Below are 17,621 nucleotides of genomic sequence, written 5' to 3'. Positions count from 1 at the left end.
GTAAAGATGATCCACAGAGCCATTTTATTCTAGTGATGCCAAATGCCAAGGTAAGCTAAAGTTATGTGACACACGTGTCGGTGTATGCCAGAAAGACAGCGATTATGTTATCAGCAGGCGCGCTGCGTGGTGCGGCCACGTGGCGTGTGCAGCGGGGGCGGCGGCGGCGGCGGCGCGAGTGGCACCGCCCGCAGGCGCGGCTGCGCGGCGGCGGCGGCGGCGGCGGCGGCGGGCGGCAGTCCTCGGCGCGCCTTCACTGCTCGCGCGCGTACCATGCCGTTGTGACCCGCGTCTGCCCGACTCGACCGCGACACCACCACGACTCTGTGCCCCGTCAGCAACTAGTGACCATTCTAAAGTGATCGCACCATGAATTGAAGCTTTGGAATTGCAGGCAAGGACGTCCCAGTGAGCCCCGACTTTGTACCACGTTTACACGCACGCACGATTCGTGTTGTGGAGCCGCGCCTCGCGCCGCGCCGCGGTTGCCGTACTCAGCACTCCACGCCACCTGCGCTGGCTGTACTACAGTCCGAAGCACGGGATCAATGTAGTCGCCGCGCGGAGTGTGGCGGTGGCCGACCGCGGCGCGGCGCGGCTCGCGCGCTCTACTGTCCGACCCCCACATCTCGGGAGCACCACTCCACTCTTATATTTAATAGCACCTTACTTTCTACCACTAAAACTTTCCCTTTGCTGTACTTACATATTTAATATAACGTGTAAATTGGTTTTACTAATAAATAACTTATGACTTATGACTTAAGTTATTAAGGCCACGGTAGGTTGAATATGAAGACAGATTCTTAATGAAAATATAATACCTAGTCCAGAAACACACACCACACCGACCCACATTTTTGTACACTAAATAATAGCGTGACAGTACAGGAACTGACGAAGAGATATTTGGTTAGTCTAGACTCTTTACTCGTATGAACAAAATATAATCTATAATGTAGTTTATAATATATTATCTTGGTAAGATCCAGTAAAGCCTTATATAAACGCTGCAGTAGATACACCCGTGCAGACAAACAAGCGAGCGCTATTAGGCTCATATTAATAGTAAAATGTCTAAAACTCATAGCCTTTGGTAAGATTTATTCGATACTTATGTGTGTTGGAGAAAACATGTCTGCTGATAAATCTGCAGCCTGATATCTATCTACTGAATGTCATATCTGATGAATCTACTTAGATAATTTATTTTGGTACTGTATAACCTCACCGCTAAACCTTTTATACGTAGAGTAAAATTTTGCAGTAATGTAAAATTGATTGCATCTAATGAAATTATTTGCTACCTGGAGGCACATGAGCACAATGTATGTTGCTCTATGGAGCCTAATTTTTTTACAAATCCTCAATCCATCATTGTTTTCTCATCAATCATTAATCATCTAGGTCGAGTCGACCTGGTCGACTAATGAAAGTGAAGAAGAACTATCGTACGATGTTGAATAAGAGTTAGGATACTTAATAAGGCTAATCTTTGGTTTATTCGAAAACAAAACATTATCATTAACTAAATGAAAGAGAAGCCATCAGTAGGTAGGTACCTATATATTTAGCTACAATCATTAGTTAAAGTAGGCCTATTATGTATTCAACTGCCTGCCCGTCTATCCATCGTAAAATACCTACACGTAAACACTAAACAGTAAAAATGTGCCTACTTAATAAAATGTAGTGCCGTTATTTAAACTACATATTGTAACATGTTTAAGAGGATAGTGGACAATCGCTTCTCCATACATAGTCCCCACTTTCTTCACTGGAAATTAATAGGTATATTTTTCCACAATTTACTGTATATATGTTTACCTTAACTTTGCTTCTCTTCGTTTGATATTTTTCGATTATTATAAGAGTTACGAGCAAACTAACAAAAAAAACGAAAAAATCGGGGCTTGTATTATGGAGAACGTCACGTGACTTCGTTCGTTTCGTTTGGTCTTTACAGTTAATTACCTCCATGTGTTGTAACATAACAAACAAACACATTGAACACTTTCAATTCAATCCCAATACCTTTACTTCCAGACATGTTGTGACCTCTGCATGGGTGCATTTTACTTTTGTACTCAGACACGTTGAAACTCTTGTTGGTAAGTACTTGAAACTTTCCCAAGCAACAGAAAACGCACAATTTGCTATTTTACTCTTTAGCTAATCAGAATCGACCTGATTCGGCTAAATTGTCGACTCGGCTTTATCACTTTATGATGGATGTTCTAGTTTGACCTTGTTTTAGCCCTGTTAGCGTTAGAGCCCAGTAGTACAAAACGTAAACATTCAATCAAACATTGTAAACCCTAAATAACTAACAACTTTTCATCATCACCATCAGAGGTCAATACACAAATACTGGGGGTGTGGCCAGCAAGTGACAATAGTTTAATTTAAATTGAATAACGTATGGAAATGATCACGTGAGTTTTCATTCCCATATGGGTGAAGGTATCGGTACCTAAATAAATATGGGTATATGGGTATCGGTACATAATATGGCTACCTAATGATCCATCACCGCCGCGCCCGCGTCCGCGGAGTTGAACAATTATTTACACTCTAGTGTCGACACACTCGTCACTTTTCGTTCGGTATGCATTGTTCTTCACCATTAGACAGCAATCTCATCACTGACCTAGATAATAAACCAATAGGTAGGTGTTATACTGTACCCTCTCTTGCGCTTTTTTTATACTTTGCGCTAATTTTTTTATAAAATAAATCCTTAGCAGGCATTTGTCACGATCACATCACCGGTCCAACCGGCTGGCGATTGTTCGCGTCCCTTTACACTTCGACAATGAACCACAACGACCTCTTCTAAGCTTTCTAACTCCCATCTATACACGTGCTCGAATTACCGGATGACTCGTCGAAAACAAATAGTCGATAAGCAGCACTGGATTTCAATTCCGTCAGCATTGACGCATTAGTGCGACGTGACCGCCGTGCCAACCGCGGAATTGCTAACATTTCGCTCCAACATCGTATCTCTAATGCGTCACGAATACGGTGTACCTACTATCAGAGACGGTTTATGAAGCATTGCTATTATAAAGGTAATGTCTATATATATAGTTATAGATAAGACTAAACCAGCTAGAACCTTGTCATTTAGGCAGATCATTCTTACTATTGCTAAACAGTGATAATACATCCGGGGTCCGTCGAGGAGAATACCTACCTAATATACCTACTTTAGTTACAGCGGGTATCAGACACCCGTAACACTGTTTATAAATCTATCCAAATTGAAAAAATAATCAGCTTTTTTAAGATAACGCGCGTGATCAATATATTATTGTCCTATTTAAGCATTTACTTGAAGTGCTAAGCCGTGGACGCATAACGAACGGGCAGACGGACGTAGACGGAGTATTAAGCTCCTTGCTGGCTACTCGTATGGATTGGAACGCTAAAAATACCTTTCAAATAGCGAATCTAAATCAGTCAAGTAATACGAACGGTTTCGGCTAATAACGAATACCATCCCAAATCCATACAACTAGCCTGTCAAACATTTTTGTAAAAAAATCGTTAAAGCTGTTTTCGTTACGACATTAAGGGTCGGTTGCACCAAACTGTTCGTTTTGTTAAAGAGTTCGCTACATTTTTATGTAAGTATGGAAAATTTCATAGTATGGCGCTGGGGCGCGCCGGCTGACGGTGATCAGTCTGTCAAATGTGGTTGGTGCAATTGGCCCTTAATCAAACGTAATTACGTTACTGCAGTTAAATACTAAAGTATAGGATAATGTTTTGTAGGAGTAGAGACCAGTAAGAGATACACTTACAATTTACCTAAATAGGTACCTACCTACCTAAATAATTAATGTTTGAAGAGCAGGTACTCAACATGACTATTATGTAAAGAACGCAACACTTAATTATGTAGGATTGTTAGTAAATAAATTATTATTTTTATTTATTTAGGACAATTTTATACAGATCAACCTAGTCCCACAGTAAGTTCAATAAGGCTTGTGTTGTCGGTACTATTAGAAGACGATATTATACAGTTTGTAACTGAAAGAAAAGCAATTAGGGGAAGCTGTTCTACCTCGGACAGTTTTTTCTTTTAAGAATTTTAGAAAAAAAACTTAAGGCTGCAGAATTATTTTTTATCCGAATATTATAAGATACATTAATAAACTATCTAATACGATATAAAATTTAAAGATTAGATTATTTATTTTGATGGGATACGTTGACGAAAAAAAAGGGAAAAGTGTCCTAGGAACAACACCCCTGATGTACCTTGGTCATTTCCCGTTTTACCTCGGACATGATAATTTTTATTACTAAATTTATAATATAATCATAGAAATAATATTTATATATGAAATCACATATATTTTTAGCATATTTACGCCATTGAATAGATTTTTCTAGAACAATTACCTTAGAAAAATATGCTTAGCAATGGTCATTTTTTATTTTTGCCTAAAAAATTTTAGGCATGCTTTCTAAGATCGATAACTTGGTAACTTATAACGCACATAACTAATAATTAGAAATACGGCAAATATGAAACCTTAAGTTTAAAACAAATATTTACAGTAGAAGCAAGTACGGGCCAAGGTACAACATATTTTCGGTGTCCGAGGTACAACAAAGCAACTTTTTGGACAAGTAAGCTTCGTAATAGCACTTCCAATTGAGATTAGGCTGAATTGATCCTACCATCGAGTAGCTAATTAACTTAACTTTAGCTTATTATATTAAGTTTTATTATCTAGAGTCTGGCTAGCCAAAAATTGTTGACAGATATTTCGTTGTTGTATCACTCAATTGTCAATGATTAAAAAAAAGCTAAAAGTCAGTTGTCAATTTATGTCATTCATTCAAATTGTTTGCGGTTTATAAGGGGTTTATTTTAAATAATATTAATAATTTCTATACTGAGTGAGGTTTGCAAACTATTATTTAAGCTCGTAAATTATTACGACAATGTGCAATGTCGACGTGTAGCGTTGTTTAACGAAAAACTGCAATGTTTACAAGTCCTAACCAATTGTAAACAAATTAGGAGGTTGGTATATACGTGCTCTATAAATATTTTGATACTTTAAGTACTAGTTCTAACATTTGCCTATTACTTTGATTAAGTACGTGAATTTATTAATGCCTGAATCTCATAAACAGGACAAGTGTATAAAGAAACGGATAAATTACAATTTCTGAAAAATATCCATAAAATCTAAATATTGGAACGTAAACATATGTGTTTGTCGTTGACCGTATTTTATATAGTGGTAGAATTTATGTGAGCTGACTTTGAGTGCACGTAAACGTTTATTTAACTTATTTCCTTAGGTACCTTATTTGTGCACAGAAAATCAAAAATATTGTCTAGTATCAAAACAATTATTCCTACTACACAAAGTGTGACCAGCCCAAGATTTTTTGAGTTTCCCGCCAAACATTTGTGTAAAATTTCAGTAGCCAGACTCTATTAGTAACACATGAAATAATCATCCTTGATGTAAAGTTCGAAATAGTGACGTTTTATAACACAATTGATATTTTAATTTTTTTCTTGAGTTACCGGCCGCTCTCAAGTTTCGTTGATAGCTTGTTTTTTATACTTAATAATCATCATCATAGGCCTTTTCGTCTATATCAGACGATTTATGGTGTAACACCGTTTTTGGTGGCTAAATAGAATAAAGTGGCGGTCTATTTAGCCACTTAATAATAACGTTTCAAATAATATAAATGAAATATGTTAATAACCGTGGCAATGTGGATATATTGCCATCGGTCCGAGGTAAAACTATGTCCAAGGTACAACAGTTTCCCCTACTCAAACCCGTTAATGTTTAGGTCATACTGAGCCACTTTTACTATGAGACAAAAAATTTGATGTTTCATACATTTTGCTGGTCTGATGTTGAAATTGCCTATGGGAGAGTCAATTATTTTTTCGCGATTTCGGGGTTGGTCCCATAGTAACAATTGCTTAGTATGACCTAAACATTAACGGGTTTGAGTAATTGTTTTTCGTTCAGTTACATACTGTATAATATACACATATACATTAGAAAACATCCATAACTCAGGAACAAATATTTGTGATGAACACACAAATAACTGTCCTTACCAGGATTTGAACCCGGGACCTCCTGCTTCGTAGGCAGGGTCACTACCGACTAGGCTAGGCGGAGTAGGAGGAGGGGGAGGCTAGGTTAGGAGGTAGGTTAGTAAGGGGAACTGTTGCACTTCGATTGATTGAAAAAATTAAGTTTACCTACAACATTTATTACAGCTGTAATAAATGTTGCTTCGAGACGGAAATATCGAATTCTGGATTTCCAAAATAAAAATATTTTAGTGTATTTAAGAAAAAGAAGGAATAAAGTCAAGAAACGACCAATTCATTTCAACTTAGACTATTGGGGCTGAAAACAACGGTTTTTTGCAGGATCCCGTTTTAGTAGTATAGGTGCTAATTAATATAGTAACATTCACGCGAAGATTCTGTTTGCGGGATCCTGCATGCATAGGTACTACAGAAAACTGGATCCTGCAAAAAGCAGCACCCTCAAAAAACTGAACGTCAGTGGGAAACAGCTCTAACTAAACTCCTTGCTGCCGATAATTACAAATCGTTTAATACCACCTCTAAATGACAAATTATACAGCCCCTACAGGGATATATCCACTTGTTTATTAATTAATTAAAGGTAACTTTGTAACATGTCAGTGGCTTCCTTCCATGTTAACATTATATGTGAACATAGTATTGTTCTATTTTTAAGTCAGTTAAATTTCGATATTGTGTCCCACGGTAATATTTCTTCTCATATCTCAAGTAGGTAAGCCATTTCGTCTGAAATTCTAGATATAGTTTTCAAGAGCCTAGTGATTAATAGTAAACCAAAATATTAAGATACTTATTCATAAAATAATTTGAACTTTATTTCAATCTCATAAAGCTTTTGTAGTATAAAATTCTGTTAAAAAAATCAGTTGGTTTCTTAAGTTTCAAGGGTTTAGACTCCGATTACAGACGTCATCGTAAAATGGATGAATAATGTTTGTTTTGGTTAAAATATTCTATGCAAAATTGAACCATATTATAAAGAATTAACAAAGGGCGGGGCTCGACAATATGTGTCATATAGAAAAACAAAGGTGGTTAGAATAAAAAACTGTAGTGTCAATCCCATAGGCGTAAAGAAATAGTTTAAACCACACCCAAAAGTAGGTTAATTTGGACCTTATTTTAATTAGGGAATAAGGTGTAATTAGAGAGAGGATTGTACAAAATTATGAAATTCAGTATTGGTTATTAGGAACACCAATCAGGTTTAAGGAAGTGGGGTTTCAGGATCATAGTAGGGGTCCATAAAATCCTGTGGAGATCATTCTTCGTGGCCTTCAGCGGACCGTCGGACGTGTTTCTCTAGTTTAGGAGGTTAGGTCTATCTAGGTTACCTATATTGTGTCCTAGTCTGAACTTTGCTAGTTTCTCATGATTCTGGTAGAGTTTGGATTGGAGCATATATAGTGTAATTTGTTGTGGGGTTTTACTTGAATAATTTTAGAGAAGTAAATTTAAATTGTGTTAATTTTAGTGGGTTTAATTCTTTTTGTGTTGTTTATTGATTTGTGGTCCAGACAAGTGCTAGTATTTAATATTGTACTAGTAAAGTTTGAATTATAAATCAATAGACTTATTAATATTGTAAAGTTAATTTTGTTCATAGAGTTTTCTTAATTATTTATTGATTTGTGCTCAGACAAGCGCTAGTGTGTTACAATATACTAAGTGAAGTCTAAGTTATAAATCAATAGAGTCTTAAAGATTGTAAATTCTTGAATTGTTTCCAGTGAAAATTAATTAGTTTGTGTTTTAATTGTGTTTAATATGTGTAGTGTTTGGCCTGGTTTATTTTAGTGATATTAAGCACTGAAGTGAACTTGGTTGGAATACTCTATATATTAATTTTAATTTAGTTTAGTGAGTTATTTCGTTCATACTTATGGGGTAGAGAGAACTAGTTCCGATCCAACATAGTGTTGGGGGGTTAGTAAGTTGTGCAGGTAACCTAACGGTGGCAACTACAGCGCAGATTACTAACTTGCGGTGTTTTGGATAAAAACCAGGTGGGGGCCTGGCAGTTCCTGCTTTTATTAAGACAGGTTCACCCCCTAGGATCTGGAAGATTTGGGTTGTCATCTAGACTTCTTAAAGAAGCCAGGTTCTAGTCCAATTATCCCGTATCTATATACTTATATATTCACTTTTATATTACTCCTTTCCGGCCTTATTCCTACTGTCCCAACCCACTGTGTGGAAATATGGCTAGCACACGGAGAAATAGGTTTTTGAGGTCTAAAACGAGGTGTCTCCACTCGTCTTAGTTAGCTATAGCATAGAAATTACTCATTGCACATCGAGTAATTGCGCGAGTAAATTAAATGTGCATCCCGGGATGCTAGTTTGCAAATATTTCGGTAGAATAGTTGGATAGTATAGCTGTTAGGGCTAGGTTTTTATTTGTTTGGTCTAGGGTTTTGTAGAATTGATCTAGATTTATAAATTTAATATATCAAAGCCATTAGATATTTACAGTAGATAGCTAGGTTCCCTTTCGATACATTTATGGCTATATTATTGCATTTGTTGTTCATTTTTATGGGTTTATGGGTTAGATTCAGTTTAGAGTTAACTAGGATGTAGTTTGGGGTTAGGGATTGTTAGGACTTTATTACATATACTTATTTATGACTTACTGACAAACTTGACTTACTTATGACATGACTGTATATATTTGTACCCTTGCAACGCTACTGGTAGAAATATATTGTGGGAAAAACTAAAGTTAATAACCACAATATAAAGTAGTATTGTAGAATCAATTTGCTTACAAAGAAATATTTGTTTTGCCTGTCCCTCAGCAGTTTGTATGACGATTACATTCTGGTTTCTGCAGATTATCTGTGATTTTCACACATGACCTTAAAAATACAGGGTCATATATTATTGAAATTATATCAATGAGTGATTTATCCAGGCTAGATCGAGGCAGATGCAAGATCCGTGGTTTATTTTGGTCCGAAAGTGAGATTCAAAATGACTACAATTATAGTTTGGTTAATATTACTTCATTGATTACTAAAATGTATTACAAAATTGCAGAGTTCTGGGGAATTGGAGTGGATCAAATACTGCTGCTCTACTACCAGTATTTTGTTGGGTTAAATTGTCCCTTTTGAATTTATTATTCCTCCCATTAATGATTGAAATGAAGATTGATCTGGTAAAGTACATATTACATAGTGCTCAGAAATACCTATTAAAAATAAAATAAAATAAAATAGGTATATTTTAGTCTAGGGACCTGACTCCATCCGTCCGTGACTGTAGATAAGTAAGTTTGTACATACAATAATAGAAAAAAAAATATTTTGCCTAGGTTAGTAAGCAAATACATAAAAGGAAAATATAAAGTACAAACAAAAAGGACTTTCTACTTTCATGGTAACTGGTCACGGTAGGCTCGGTGGGAGATAAATTAAATAATATATAATTTATTTTTATTCATCAAATTGACTTAATGATTAACTACAATGTATTTCTGATTTCATTTGAATAAGATTTACTTACATTATTTGTTTATAAATATGCAATGATCTTTCTTTCAACTCTGACATATTTTGCTTTAACATAGATCAAGCCTAATAATTATTTGACATTATTAGGATTTATAGGGATTTATTTATTTATTAATTATTATTTATTCATAACTCTTTTCTATTATGCGAAAAGGATTTTGGTTACTATTAACGGTTACGACGAAGGGTTCTACATAAACATTAGACGATCATTTGGCCAATCTACTGATCCAATTCAAGATATTAACTTATTTAATTAGAATTTATTTGGACTATTTACATTACTTTATAATAACTAGTACAGGTAATTACGGTTTACGGTATTTTAAGGTTTTTAGAATTTTAGATTTTCTTATTGGAATTTTTAGTACTTTAGGCAGTTCTAGGTCTAGCTAAGTAGGGGTAGTTAGGGTTAGTTTTAAAGAGAGGTGGGAGAATGTTACAACTTGAACAAATTTGATTTCATGCTTTTTTAATGAAATCAAACATGAAATGTAATTACATTCGAGTGCTGACGCTGACTCCGACCGCGCGGATGTTATCGTATTATAAACTTTCCTACTTGCTTGTGGAGGAACATTTAAAGCATCAATTAAACTAAGTAGTTGAGATTTTTTCTTACTCCTTATGTTTTTGTTATAATGGAGGTACCTCTGGTGCATGTTTATTTAAATGAAGGCAACTTACAGCTACAGCTAAAGAACAAATGAAAAATAATTTGGCCAAGTCCGAGATAGCTCGAGGCATTTAGTGTTCCGTACGGCTACCATCAGTTTGGCATTGACATAAACGATATCGTGAACGTAATTTACTTCCTATAGGTATATCTCTTTCGCACTAATATGTCAGTACGAGCGAGATGCATAGAAAGTAAATTACGTTCACGCCCACGGTAGCGTTTATGTCAATGCCAAACTGATGGTAGCCGTACCGCTCGCATCGTTACATTTTACAGAGGTTGTTTGCCTGTTTTTAGGATACCGTATTCAACTACATACACAGAACTATAGTACAAAGTGTCTAAGTGCGAAGGCCGAAGACCGAGCTTTAGCAAAATGTCATCGCTTTAGCACAGAGCAATAGTACAAGTGTCTAAATGTGAAGGCCAAAGGCCGACCTCCGCGTAGCCCGAAGGCCCGAAGCGTCCAGGATGTCAGTGCTTTAACACAGAACAATAGTACAAGTGTCTAAATGCGAAAGCCGAAGGCCGAGCTCCGCGTAGGGCCGAAGGCCCGAAGCGTCCAGGCTGTCAGTTCTGTGTTTAACCACTGACATCTTGCAGGCTTCGGGCCTTCGGCCCTACGCGGAGCTCAGCCTCCGGCCTTCGCATTTAGACACTTGTATTAATTACCTGTGTTTAGAACTGACCTCCTGGATGCTTCGGGCTTTCGGCCCAATGCGACTTCAGCGTTTGGATCTTGCGACTTAGACACTTGTACTTAAAAATACTTGGAAAAGTTACGGGAGGCGCGCGTCTGTCGGACGCTTCGGATCTTCGAATCGCTCCTTCGGCCTTTGCATTTAGTTAGATTCTTGTACTATTGCTTTGTGTTTGAATGCCGAAGTCGAGCATCTCGCAAATGCTTGATGTATTATAATAATTTAGAGTAAGGCCAAGCACGCACCACGATTTTTTGTCCTGCGATAATTTTGTCGCAGAAATGCAACGTATGTGTTTATATGTTAGTGCGCGCATATGCGACAAAAAAATCGCAGCGATTTTAAAATTGTGATTTGTCACATTTTTCCGCGATTGTTCGCGACGCGATTGTCGCAAAGTGAATTGCAGCATGCGGAGTTGTATGGCCCCGCGCGCACTATGATAATAAAATCGCAAACCGGCCGGACCTCAGTCGGCATTTCGCTCTCCAAACCCCAAAATCTCGGCACCTGCATCTCCAATGGAGTCTCAAAATGAGACGCTAGATGTTGACCATTTAATTATGGAAATAGACGGGGATCGCCTGTGTGTTATAAATGCTCAAAGTCATACAGCAATCGCATATTAAAGACACGTTTCATGACAAGCAACTGGTACGAAATCCATGTTGAGAATTAACAAATTAATCGTCGACTTTTTCATCGCAGTGCGCGCAGTGAATTTTCTGCGATATATTACAGCGCGATTCTAAAATCGTGTCGCAAAAATTAATATCGTGGTGCGCGCTTGGCCTATAATACCTTAAATGTATACTCCTTCAATTTGAATTTAGAACTCATTATTATTTTTTATTTGATTTTGTTTATAGTTCTATGCCATATATATAGACTTTAATATTATTTAGAACTGCTAAAAAACAAGATCGGCTTACTTTAAATATTTCGTCAATTTTACCTTTGTTTCTAAAAACTGTGATATTTAACTGTCATATTCATACTATTAATGTCTTCCAAAATTATTTTCTCGAAACAGGACTGAGGGGCTACCGCGAAAACCGAAATTCGCAATTTGCGGGGATCTTTCTCTTTTACTCCAATGAAGGCGTAATTAGAGTGACAGAGAAAAATGCTCGCAATTTGCGAACTTCTATTTTCGCGGTTATAGCCCTGAATCTTGTTGCTCACCGATCCGTTCAAAAATATACATAAGTACTGAATATAATTAATAGATATTATAATTATACAATTAATACAGAAATGTAATGGTACTTAATGAAAAGGAATATTGTGTATATTGTTTCGACGAATCAGATACTCTCAATAAAATCTATACATATGAGGCCAAAGCTGTTCATAAATATTAAATGACTTTATTATCTCTATACGCCTTACTAACTCTATGTGTCCTATTGTGGAAAAAAAAAACACAACGACAGTCAAGAACGGAATTCTTAATTTGAATTTTTCAGATTTTTGAGTCCATTGGTTGGAAAGCCCGTTCGAAATTGAAACTTATTTGCAATATAATAAGGTCGTATTTTGTACATCTCTCTCATACTTATAGTAGGCTATTGAGATAAAATTAAATATCCCACAAAGATAAGCAAGCAGAATTAAACTTTGTGTCAAAGACATAAGTCATAAATTTCAATGCCAAAGTTTTAACTAAGGATGTTTCTCGCCTAATATGAATTGACCAGTGTAAGCATCAGTTAGCTAGCCCTAAGCAACCAAAGGTCAAGCTGCAGTTGAAAAACTAATAAAGATAAAGTTAAGCTGATAATTTTCCCGCCGTCTCCATGCTTCTTTAAGTTGGGTATTGACTGGTCAGCTGCCTGTTAGCTATAGTTTTCGCGAAAATCGCCAGGACAGAGGTGAAAATTTTTGTATGAAAACTTGCAACTTTAAATGCATTTTTTGACGAAACTATTGCAGTCTAAAATGAAGTCAAAATCAGTCCATCGACTCAATTTTTTGCAAGCTTTCTAATGGTACCCCACACGATTCTTACAAATGAAAAAAGTTTCAGCCTACCCCTCTCAACCCCCTAAATTTCCCCCTTTAATAAGAAATAAGCAGTTTTGACTTATTTAAAATATGAGTGGTGGTAATTGCTATAACTGTTCCAAATTTTAGGTATCTATGTCAAACGGTCTCTGAATAAAACGTATTTAACTGATTTGCAAGACCGAAGTGATCCCATAAGTGTTCCGTAAACAAAGTTTTGTACGGAACACTAAAAAACGAATATGTGAGTTATTTGCATTTGTTTACTAAAAAATATTTTGTTTAGGGACACAGAAATATGAAATGGTACTATTGACATGTTTAGTTTAGACTTTCTTCTCAAAGTGTGTACATGTAAATTTTACAGGTACCTACACTCTTTTATTTAAAGATTTATTTCTTAGTGTGTGTGAGTGTGTGTTTCATTTCCTAATTATTAAACACAATGCAAACTTTTTCTAAATTATGCCTGCCTCCTATTCACAATGTTCTCATTCAAATCTGTTCTCCTCATTCCTCTTTGTGTCCTGCAACCCCTTTCAGATATGATTCTGAAAATGATAAATTGTTGTAGACTTTACATTGTTAAAGTACCTATACTTAAATGACTTTAAGAAGATCTATTTGAAAAGGATGTTTACGCAGATGAACCACGGCACGGAGTTGGCCTCATCATCTTGTTGCTATTGTCCTAGCTGACCTTGAAAGTGACACAATCCATACATTTTCGAAAACAGAATATCTATCTATCTATATATATAAATGCAAGTGTCCTGACTGACTGACTGACTGACTGACTGACTGATTCATCAACGCAGAGCCGAAACTACAAAAGCCAGAAAGTTGAAATTTGCACACCAGATTGCATTTATAAAGTGTACAAGAGATAAGAAGCGATTTTGAGAAATTCAACCCCTAAGGGGGTTAAAAAGGGGATGAAAGTTTGTATAGGGTTAAAGTTTTCTTTTAAGCTAGGAATTTGAAACTTCGTAAAAAGATTTATTATTAAAATACAAGAAAAGTAACTTCAGCATTTTTGAAAATTCATCCCCTAAGGTGGTGAAAAAGGGGTTGAAAGTTTGTATGGATATCAAAAAAATTTCAAGTGGTGGACTTGAATCTCTGTATTTAGGGATATTATTAGAAGACAGGAAAAGTAATTTCAGCGTTTTGTAAAATTCATCCCCTAACAGGGTTAAAAAGGGGTTGAAAATTTTAATCCATTACAAATGCTTTGAAACTTCGTAGAAAGACATAATAGCCGATTACAAAAAAAGTGATTGCAACGTTTTTGGAAATTCAACCCCTAAGGGGGTTAAAAAGGGGATGAAAGTTCGTCTTCGGGTGCAAATTTTATTTTAAGTTAGGAACTTGAAACTTTGTAAAAAAGTATCAAATTCAAATACAAGAAAACTAATTTCAGCGTTTTAGAAAATTCATCCCCCAAGGTGGTTAAAAAGGGGATGAAAGTTCGTCTTCAGGTGCAAATTTTATTTGAAGCTAGGAACTTGAAACTTTGTAAAAAGGTATTATATTAAAATACAAGAAAACTAATTTCAGCGTTTTTGAAAATTCATCCCTATGGTGGTGAAAACGGGGTTGAAAGTTTGTATGGATATCATGCATTTTTTCGAGCGCGGGATTTGAATCTTCGTATTTGGGTATATTATTAGAAGACAATAAAAGTGATTTCAGCGATTTGTAAAATTCATCCCCTAACAGGGTTAAAATGGGGTTCAAAGTTTGAATCCATTACAAATGCTTTGAAACTTCTTAGAACGACATAATAGCCGATTACAAAAAAAAGTAATTGCAACGTTTTTGGAAATTCAATCCCTAAGGGGGCTAAAAAGGGGATGAAAATTCGTCTTGGGGTGTAAATTTAATTTTAAGCTAGGAACTTTAACTTTTTGGAAAAAAAGGTAATAAATTAAAAAAACATGAAAACTAATTCAAGCCTTTTTGAAAATCATCCCCCAAGGTGCTGAGAAAGGGGTTGAAAGTTTGTATGGAGATCAGATATTTTGTGAGTGCGGAATGCGGAACTTGAATCTTTGTATAAGGGCATAGGTACCTATTATGAGAATACAAGAAAAGTAATTTCAGCAACCAACATCAAAATCCACTTGACTTAAAACTTCAAACAACTGGCTAAAAAAGAAAAGTACTTAATTTCAACATTGCTTGGATATGAAAATTATAGTTACTAAAGATGTAAAATGTTGAAGATAAGATTCCACGCGGACGAAGTCGCGGGCAACAGCTAGTCATACAATAACTAAATGACAACAGGAGAGACGTCCCACAACACGTTACAGCGGTAACTGCCGATGGAAACCACATTCAATGGTTTCCCGTATTTTTGCTCTGTGAAAATTAATCCGTTCCTCCTTGGCTATGATGTAGTTGTTACAACCGTTATGCGTGGTGGGACATCATGTTCGTTGCTTTTGAAGTAAGCATGAGTGATGATAGTACATAGTTGAGCTTACTGTGGGACTTAGTCAATCTGTGTAAGAATGTCCTATAATATTTATTTATTTTATTTATTATGATTTGTTGTTGCAGCGGGCTCGCGGCGTGCGCGGCGATGCGCTGACGCCATGCGCGCGCCGCCATGCGCCCCCGCGCCCCCCGCGCCGCGCCCGCCTGCCCCCTGCTGCTGCTGGCGCTGCTGCTGGCCGGTGAGTGTGCGTGTCGCTCCTCACCGCCATCCCTGTACGTGTGTGTGTGTGTCGAGAGGCTCCACGCTATATAACGTGCGTGTGTTGCAGGCTGCGCCGGCAACCCCGATGCCAAGCGGCTCTACGACGACCTGCTCAGCAACTACAACAAGCTGGTGCGGCCCGTGCTCAACGTGAGCGACGCGCTCGCCGTGCGCATCAAGCTCAAGCTCAGCCAGCTTATCGACGTGGTGAGTCACACCTGCCACCTATCCCCGTACCGGCATACACCACACCACACGCGATACGTGATCTTATTCATTTCTTTGTTGCAGAATCTCAAAAACCAAATCATGACAACTAACCTTTGGGTGGAGCAGGTAAGTTCAACGAGTAAATTGCGTTTTTTAGTTCAACCTTCAGGTGCCTTCAAAACAAGTACCAAAGTATGGAGCTTTTCCTTTTGTGAATGAAGTAATTTATTCGTACCTATTTTATTCTATTACTAGCGCCACCATTTTATTTAGGTTAATGATTAATTGATTATGTTATTTTGAGCGAGAGTTAATTATGAGATGTTAATGGGAGGCGATGTTGTTACAGAGCTGGTACGACTACAAGCTGTCTTGGGAGCCGCGCGAGTACGGCGGCGTGGAGATGCTGCACGTGCCCTCCGACCACATCTGGCGGCCCGACATCGTGCTCTACAACAAGTGAGGATCTACTATATTCTATCATTTCGAATTACGTTTAGTGAATTGATATTTAATAAAAAAGTGCAGAAAAATGGTTCCCGTCATTATAATGTAAGTTTTTGTCGCTGCAGCGCCGACGGGAACTTCGAGGTGACGCTGGCGACGAAGGCGACGCTGAACTACACGGGCCGCGTGGAGTGGCGCCCGCCCGCCATCTACAAGTCCTCCTGCGAGATCGACGTCGAGTACTTCCCCTTCGACCAGCAGACCTGCGTCATGAAGTTCGGCTCCTGGACTTACGACGGCTTCCAGGTACTAACCCAGCCCTCCCCTCTCACCCCCCGCTCCCTCCTCACTCCTCGTACTGACCGACACTGGTGTTGCAGGTGGACCTGCGGCACATCGACGAGGCGCGCGGCACCAACGTGGTGGAGCTCGGCGTCGACCTGTCCGAGTTCTACACCTCAGTAGAGTGGGACATACTGGAGGTGCCGGCCGTCAGGTACGGTCGCTCCTATCACAGCGTAGTGTGCTCTCCCTCCCTCCCCGCGCTAACCCCCCCCCCGTCCTGTTGCAGGAACGAGAAGTTCTACACGTGCTGCGACGAGCCCTACCTGGACATCACGTTCAACATCACGATGCGGCGCAAGACGCTGTTCTACACCGTGAACCTGATCATCCCGTGCATGGGAATCTCCTTCCTAACCGTGCTGGTGTTCTACCTGCCCTCGGACAGCGGCGAGAAGGTGTCGCTGTCCATCTCCATCCTGCTCTCGCTGACCGTGTTCTTCTTGCTACTGGCCGAGATTATTCCTCCGACGTCGCTCGTGGTGCCGCTGCTGGGCAAGTTCGTGCTCTTCACCATGATATTGGATACGTTCAGGTGAGCGTGCAATTTCAACACAACTTTTCTATGTAAAGTGCAACAGCGGCGAATACATAGAATAAACTTGGATTATTTGCATCAGTTTCATCTCTAACTTTTGTGAAAATCACTAAAATCAAATAGGAACAGTGTATAATTTGCACGCCGTAAGTCGGCAGAATTGTGCTGGACTTATATTTCTATGTAACATCTGTGTTAACCATGATTCTAGCAAATAAATAAATTACATTACATTATCCTCGTGCCGCCCAAGAAAAAAAACGCAAGATCAGCTAAACGCCCAGTGTGCAATATATGAGCCATAATATTTTGAAGTCGTAACTGCCCACGCACTTCAAACATTTTTTTTGT

General features: G+C 38.0%; 1 protein-coding gene across 1 annotated transcript; it reads left to right on the top strand.

Annotated features, from left to right (window-relative positions):
- The first annotated feature begins 229 nt into the window (after positions 1-229).
- Positions 230-17,271, top strand: LOC134664249 (acetylcholine receptor subunit alpha-like). Its single transcript, XM_063520790.1, has 8 exons — positions 230-408; positions 15,595-15,716; positions 15,801-15,940; positions 16,025-16,069; positions 16,293-16,402; positions 16,516-16,696; positions 16,771-16,886; positions 16,962-17,271. The coding sequence occupies exons 2-8, from the start codon at positions 15,644-15,646 to the stop codon at positions 17,269-17,271; spliced, it is 975 nt and encodes a 324-aa protein (XP_063376860.1). The 5' UTR covers positions 230-408; positions 15,595-15,643.
- Positions 17,272-17,621: the final 350 nt, after the last annotated feature.

This window comes from Cydia fagiglandana, chromosome 5 (assembly GCF_963556715.1).
Source record: "Cydia fagiglandana chromosome 5, ilCydFagi1.1, whole genome shotgun sequence".
Lineage (NCBI taxonomy): Eukaryota > Metazoa > Arthropoda > Insecta > Lepidoptera > Tortricidae > Cydia > Cydia fagiglandana.
This window is presented reverse-complemented; position numbering and strand designations above follow the sequence as displayed.